Here is a 7,942-nt window from a genome sequence, read left to right on the forward strand (position 1 = left end):
AACAAAATGGTCGCCCCAGCAACCAAATTGAACATCCAATAGATTAAGGTTACAGTACTGTGATATGGTTCTTTAATTTGCTGCGTGTTATATGACATGTTAAGTAGAATATTTAAGTGTCTGTGTTTCATACAGAGGACAAATAGGGGAAAACTCTGTATTGCGCAACATCTTTAGTTTGAAGAGCTAAAGTGTCAGTCGGAAAAGAACAATTCAATCAATGCTTACAATATTTATTCACAACATATGGGAAGATTAAGGGAGAATTCTCCATCCTCAGCTGTCAGTGGAGTACAAAAAGTTCAACATGTCCCTTTCCATTGGGTCCTCCAAAGATTCAAAACGCGACATGGCGCTCATCTCAGCGTCGCCCGGCATGGCCCTCGTCCCAGCGCCGCCCGGCATGGCCCTCGTCCCAGTGGCCCTCGTCCCAGCGGCGCTCGTCCCAGCATCGCCCGGCATGGCCCTCGTCCCAGCGCCGCCCGGCATGGCCCTCGTCCCAGCGGCGCTCGTCCCAGCGGCGCTCGTCCCAGCGGCGCTCGTCCCAGCGTCGCCCGGCATGGCCCTCGTCCCAGCGGCGCTCGTCCCAGCGGCGCTCGTCCCAGCGGCGCTCGTCCCAGCGGCGCTCGTCCCAGCGGCGCCCGGCATGGCCCTCGTCCCAGCGCCGCCCGGCATGGAGCTCGTCCCAGCGCTGCCCGACATGGCGCTCATCCCAGTGTCGCCCGGCATGGCCCTCGTCCCAGCGCCGCCCGGCATGGCGCTCATCCCAGTGTCGCCCGGCATGGCCCTCGTCCCAGCGCCGCCCAGCATGGCCCTCGTCCCACCGGCCCTCATCCCAGCGGCCCTCGTCCCAGCGGCGCTCGTCCCAGCGTCGCCCGGCATGGCCCTCGTTCCAGCGCCGCCCGGCATGGAGCTCGTCCCAGCGGCGCTCGTCCCAGCGGCGCTCGTCCCAGCGGCGCTCGTCCCAGCGGCGCCCGGCATGGCCCTCGTCCCAGCGGCCCTCGTCCCAGCGGCGCTCGTCCCAGCGTCGCCCGGCATGGAGCTCGTCCCAGCGCCGCCCGGCATGGCCCTCGTCCCAGCGCCGCTCGTCCCAGCGTCGCCCGGCATGGCCCTCGTCCCAGCGGCGCTCGTCCCAGCGCCGCCCGGCATGGCCCTCGTCCCAGCGGCGCTCGTCCCAGCGCCGCCCGGCATGGCCCTCGTCCCAGCGGCCCTCGTCCCAGCGCCGCTCGTCCCAGCGTCGCCCGGCATGGCCCTCGTTCCAGCGGCCCTCATCCCAGCGGCGCTCGTCCCAGCGTCGCCCGGCATGGAGCTCGTCCCAGCGCCGCATGCCATGGCGCTCGTCCCAGCTTCGACAACACCATCGACAACACCTTCGACAACACCTTGACCCGGCTTGCTGCCCGCCGCAGGATCTGTCACGCTTTTCCTTCCACCGTCGGAAACGTCTTCTTTGCGAGCTTCCTCCTCAGCTCTGATCTTCAACAGGAGCACTTTGTACTTCTGCGAAAAGGTCTTACGCCTTGGCTGTTGCAACGCCGCCGGCATCAACAGCTTGTTAGAAGCACTTGGACAAACGAAGCCTTCTTGAACGAGGTCTCCTTCTCGCTTCTTTTTATAAACTGCAAAGCAGTCGCATATTCGAGCGGGCTGAAAACTAGAATACACGGGAAGGCTAGCCCATTCTTCTGGTATCGGACTTAGCACAAATCTTTTCTTTGAAGGCGCTGCAAAAAGATAGCACAAACACAATAGTATCGCTTATAAGGTATTGCTCATTTTTATTACCTTTTTTGAAGGGGACATATCATGAAAAATGCTTGTGCACCTATATTTGGGTACCTACTTACTAACTGACTGATCGGAGAACACGAGATTCAACGAGCCCTTCAGCTTTGGCTTTATTCTCTATTTATTAGAGAAATACCTTTACAAAAGTGCACTATATTTTTTTTCTCGCAAGCCAATCAGAGCAGGGCTTTTTTCCCACGAGGGGGGGTCTTGAAGAGACATGTGTCTTAGAATGTTAAAGCGTGTCAACACTTTCTGGTTATAACCCAAAACACAAGTATGAACCTGAAAAATAGCATGATATGTCCCCTTTAATGGAGAATATAAGTCCCACAGTAAAAGAGGTATAAGAATAATTAAATTATTAAGCATCAGGCAGTAAAGACAAACAATAAAAGAAATATCACATTTCTTAATTTAAAAGATAACGTTATACATAAGATGATTCTAATGCCTCCATCATAAAAGGCCCAAGAGGCAAAACACCTTAGCTTCAAACTTATTTACTTATTTATTTAAACTGTATTTAATTGTAGATTTGTAGATCCTGAAAACCGGTGCAGCAGTGTAATTCTTATTCATCTCTACAGAGAGGTTTGAGGTACCGAGACAGAACCCCGTATTAAAACGTTAAAACGCCCACTTACATGCGCTTGATGTGTTCTGCCCTCCGTCCATGATCGTAGATATCTGGGAATATCCTGCACAAAATCAATATTGCTCCAAACATTTTTTTATCAGTGATCAAAAATCACATCATCTGGGGAACCAAGTGTCAACAAAATGGTCGCCCCCAGCAACCAAATTGAAAACACACACCGGAATACAAAGTGTGAATATTCATATATAATGAATGGGGTTCACTGATGGCTTTTTCTTTTCTTTTTCTTTAGCTTCTTTCAGCCCTATTGCTTTCAGCAGCAGCAGGCAGCTGTTTTCAGTTAATAAAAAAAAAAGAAGAAGCTCTGATAAATAAACTCGCTGTACGCCACCTGCTCAGCAGCAGACAGCAGAAAGCACAAAGCACACGCAGCCAAGAAGAGCCTCACAGAGCCCGCCGGCACCGACACAGTGTAATGCATGTCACGCGTTACAATATGCATGTGATAATAAAATGCAATAAAAACACAAGCATTCAGACGATAAACTGTCAGTTTCATGTTTTATTGCACGTCTCATTGTTACCCTCACCGGCACTGGTCTTCTGTTTTTTCTTCCATTTGCACTGGACATATGGTCTTCCATATTTAAAAGCAGCGGACTGGAGCGGACTTGAGCTACAACAGCCAATAACGTCCCGCATGTCAGTCAGACTGGGTGCTTCTACTCCATTTGCACCACCTTGGCTGGGATTTCTCATCTCGCTGCCTCTCTCTCTCTCTCCCCAGAGCAATGATAACAACTCCAGATTCCACATCGTTATATTTCATGCTAATGAATTAATGTACCCTTTCCCCCCCCCCCCCCCCCCCCCCCATTTCCAGCCTGAAAATATGCTTACCTCCCATGCCAAAATGGAAAGAAAAAAAACACCCACAAAATTAGTCTTGTCATTTGCAGCTGATTTTTTCAGGTCCCGGCTCGCTTCCCCCCTTCTTTTCCCTCGGCGTGGCTGATGCCGACAGCACAGCTGCGCTCCTGTTAGGGATTCTGTTAACACCGAAATGAAATGCCCGTCTGAGAGAGTCGGGCCATTAATATGGGATCACAAACGTCAAGCGGACTCGGAACAATATATTAAACACTGTATAAATTCAGCATCCGCCCTCATTTCGCTGGCCCATTACGAATGGAGAGGCTCGATGTTCAGAGAAAACGTCTCCGTGACTTCAGTATTGGGGGCACATTGCTAGTGTTGGTGTATGTGTAACTGTATTCGGAGTCATAAGTCAGTCTTATCTGATCACACAGAAAAAAAATACACACGTTTTAAATTCAGTGTCACAGAGCTTATCATTCTCTAATGGTAGAATAAATGGTTTTAAGCCCGTTTGGAAATCATAGGAAACAAACGCTCCTTAAAACTCCATACACATCAAAGTTTTCCGACCTCAATGGCGACATTATATTTATTTACATTTTAAGTGTGGTTTCAACGCAAGTGGGGTTGTTGTTGTTGTTGTTGAAACTTGATGTTTGTCCAAAACAAAATGAAAAAAGGCTAAAATGGTAGTTTCATATAGGCTTTTAGCTCCAGTATCTTATGGGCTTATGATGAAGGGTTGTTTAAAAGTAGAGACTGATATTTAGCGTGCATACGTTTTTGCCCATTTACATTCTTCAATTTTCTTTATCAGGTTGAAAAAGTTGTTCACCAAATGACTGGTGGAACTTTCTAACTGCTGTTCGGTGTGGCATCCGGGTAAAAAAACAAACAGCTGCACACGTTCTTAAAAACGTTGGGGGTCCAAAGGGCTTCAGATGAACTGTGTGTCATCTCTTAAAGCGGGTTCGTCATCTTGGGACTCTGGAAAAATCAACATTGAGAACCAGGTTGTCTTTCTAACGTTTATTATAGCATTTGTAAATGTGCACGGATCATACAGAGATCAATGGTCTCCACAGAAACAAGAACACAATATTAATGCTACATCTAGTTTTATATATACAATATTAATCGGACTTTTATATCTTTAAACTAAAGGATATACTGTAGGGGTCATAAACATGTCTATATATGTAAATATCCTGTTGTTGGCAGACTAAAGCGTGCAGAATGAATAAATAAATAATAGCATGTCCTTGACAATTCTGTAGAAGATAAAGACTCACAGGTAGCTCAATGCTTCTTCGGCCTGTTGAACCACTGTCACTTAAGAAGTGTGTTAGGAGAAAATAAATCACAGCTCAATTCTTGTATCATTTAAATGATTGAATAAGAGAAACACTAAATGAATGTTCAACCTTCTGGAAGATGGTTTTACTTTAGTTATCCGCTCCAGTGCCCTAAGCTCCAAAGATCAGGAGGTGCCACTTTGGAACCAAAAAAGAAAAGTATTTCGGACTCCATGCCATAATAAAATGACTGTTTTTCTCTGTGTGTGTGTGTGTGTTTGTGCAATCTTCATTTTTTTTTCTCCCCAGCCACAGCCAATCGATTGTCCCCAGGCTGGTGGGCCGGGACCACTGCTTTTCTGTCAGAGCCTTGAATGAGCTGGTGGGTGGAGGGATTACCCCATTGTTAGCGAGGGGCACGCGGCTATAGATTTCACATTATATTAAATTAAAAACCTGTAATTACAACAACAAAAAAACGGCCTGAAAATTGCGCAACATGCTTTTTATTTTAATGATCGGTTTGAGAATTGCCTCTCAACTCTGACACACATTTTTTTGCTGAAAATCAGCGAGCGTGGATCACTGAAGGACGGTTCGGTGTAAACCTCGGCCCCTCCTCAAACCTCCAGAGGTTTAATAGAGAAGTGGTGGTGCTGCTGGGCCCCCAAGAGGAGTCGGGTTTCTTGTTTCGATAATTCATGTTTTGAATACGAGGCGAGAGAAGAGCGGATTATTATGGTAGTTTGTCAATACGGTGTAACTGTACGTATGAGTCCAGCTCCAAAGCGCATTTTTCAGGGTCTTCTTCAGGAACACACCAAGCTTAAATAAAATAGGCAAAGTGTGTGCATTAAAGGGTTGAACTATTTATTGTTTTCACATAGAAAGCATCTGAAAAACATGATGAAAATACTGTATGGAAAAAAAAACATTGTTGATACACATCACGTACCGTATAAACGCAAACACTCTTATTGTTGTTGTTGTTGTTGTTGTTGCAAAGCAAATATGTACAATCTCGTGTAATTGTGTTTTAATACTACAGTGTTAATCCCTGTTTCTCTGCCCAGGTACTAAATATGTAAATTAGCTTATAGCTAACTCTGGTGAGATAAGACTGTCAGAGAAATAAATAAATAGAATAAAAATGATGCAACTGGTAGGAGACATGAGACATATGACCGCATTCAAATGGTTGCCATGGATATTGAACCGACAATTCATCCATATCTCTGAATGCAGAGTAAAGGTTGTGCACTGCTGCTCAGGTCAAAGACACCCACCCACACACACACACACACACACACACACACACACACACACACACACACACCACTTTCATCCCTATCAATCTTATTTACACACATCAGATAACACCCTCTGAACTGAACCAACGGCTAAAATTGGAAACTTCGCTCAAGCAAGGAGCAATATCTATTTGGAAACGTGAATGTCTTATTCCGATCAGCAATCTGCCGCACGCTCCCCTCTGCTGCTCCCAGAATCCCCTCGATCTTTTAGTCATTTAGTGCCGGTGCACTTCCACTTGTTCACTTCTCCCTCTGTGAATTACCGGGAAAAGGGAAGTATAATTCTCACAGTCAATAACAAGAATGCCATCAGATAAAAAAAATGTTTTTCTTTTCATAGAACCAGATGCCTAACTTTGAACTTTCTCAATGACAAAATGATAACGTTTCAGCCAGCTGATGCAAGATTAGAGAAAAGAAGACGTAACTTTAAGATCTAAAAAATGTGATGAGCCTACATTTAAATATAAAGATAACCAACAAACCTTCTTTTTTTTTTCCTCGGCCCATGAACATCAAAGAAAAGTCTAATATTTTTCAACTGCCCCTGAAGGTAGCATTTTAGCAAGCGTTGCAACTTAACATGTCCTCTTTTTTTTGCCATTGTGTTGGCAGAGACAAAAACAGAGGACGCATAACAGAAAAAGACAATTTCAGTATCCTTTAAACCCAATTATTGTACATGTGTCATCACATTTAGGATATGCTTGCGTTAGACGTTCCATATTTCTGTTACTCCAATTTGTCTCTGTTTAAATTAATCTTGCCTTTGTCCCGTGATGTATTGCTGAAGATTATATGACCCAACAGTATATAAATGAGTTTACAGCAGAAGCTAGAGCAGAAAAATACAACATACGCATTAATGCGGCAGCAAAATTAATCTAGAAACATCATTTAGAGTAAAATATAACTGCTCTTTTACTTTTGATACTTTAAAGTTGCTTTGACTGGATATTTAACAGTCAATTTAACTCCGATGCCTCTTTGTGACCTACAGAAGTAACCGAGACCATCAGTGAGAAGTTTGACTATTTCCATATAGTAATTCCTAATACTTGTTATCGGTGCCACCGGGTCCAGATTCCAGCAAAAATCAGATAGAATCATGCAGGTTAACCAGATATTCTTCAACTCATTTTTTTTTTAATGCAGGACCTTCACTTGTAGTGGAGTACCTTAACAGTGTGGTATTAGTACTTTTACTGCAGTACAAACACTGTACATTGTTTGGCACAAGCTACTTAAAGTCAGTACTAATCATACAACACGGACCATCAGCGCAGACTGTTTTCTCCTTATTTTAGGACGCGTGTGTTAAAAAAAACAACCTTGCACATCCATCAGTGACATGCCAGGCAACTGGCAATTTAATTACCTCACTGTCCAACCCCGTTTTCAGATGTGAGCAAAATGATTACATGGCCGTCGGTGAAATAAATCTACAACGACTGCTCTCCCCTCTCGCCAGAATCTCTCCTTTGTATCTGCTCTCGCTTCAGGCTTCATATACTTTTCATCTGTCCTCCACTTGTTCTCTACCCCCCCCCCCCCCCCCAACCTTGCGAGTTTGCTTAAATATTCATGGTGATTGGACCTGAGGGGAATTCAGCACGTCGCTCTAATTTACGTGAGATTGGCTTCATAATTCACCCGGTGATTTGATATGCATTATAGGATTGGTGGGTGAACACGTGAGAGGGGAACTCAAAAGAAAAGCTGCTCTCAGGATCGCCGCGCTGGATGGAGTTAAGCTTCAGAAGAGCCGACTGCTCGTCTCGCCCTCATGAAGATCACTCTGTTCTCCTCTTTTGTCACTCCTGCTCCTCATGACGTCCCTCCCTCTGCTTTCTTCATCTTCCATTTGTTACCCGGGCTAGCGGCGTGAATTGAAATGTCAAGCGCTCTGTCGCTCCACAACCTTAATCCGGACTGAAATATCTTACGCGTTAGATGGATTGGCATGACATTTTTTTTGATTGACACTCCTTTCCTTTTTCGTGAGGTAGACGTTTATGGTTTTAAGCAGTAGCGGAAGAATTACTTAAATATTTTTACTTCGTAAC

General features: G+C 45.3%; 1 protein-coding gene across 1 annotated transcript; it reads right to left on the reverse strand.

The window, feature by feature from the left end:
* Positions 1–218: 218 nt before the first annotated feature.
* LOC117742267 (antho-RFamide neuropeptides-like) lies at positions 219–2,534 on the reverse strand. Its single transcript, XM_034549376.1, has 2 exons — positions 2,436–2,534; positions 219–1,724 (listed from the first exon to the last, which is right to left on the reverse strand). Exon 2 carries the CDS (start codon positions 1,325–1,327, stop codon positions 362–364), a length of 966 nt encoding a protein of 321 aa, XP_034405267.1. The 5' UTR covers positions 1,328–1,724; positions 2,436–2,534; the 3' UTR covers positions 219–361.
* Between the last annotated feature and the right edge of the window lie 5,408 nt (positions 2,535–7,942).

This window comes from Cyclopterus lumpus, chromosome 14, assembly GCF_009769545.1.
Source record: "Cyclopterus lumpus isolate fCycLum1 chromosome 14, fCycLum1.pri, whole genome shotgun sequence".
Taxonomy (NCBI): domain Eukaryota; kingdom Metazoa; phylum Chordata; class Actinopteri; order Perciformes; family Cyclopteridae; genus Cyclopterus; species Cyclopterus lumpus.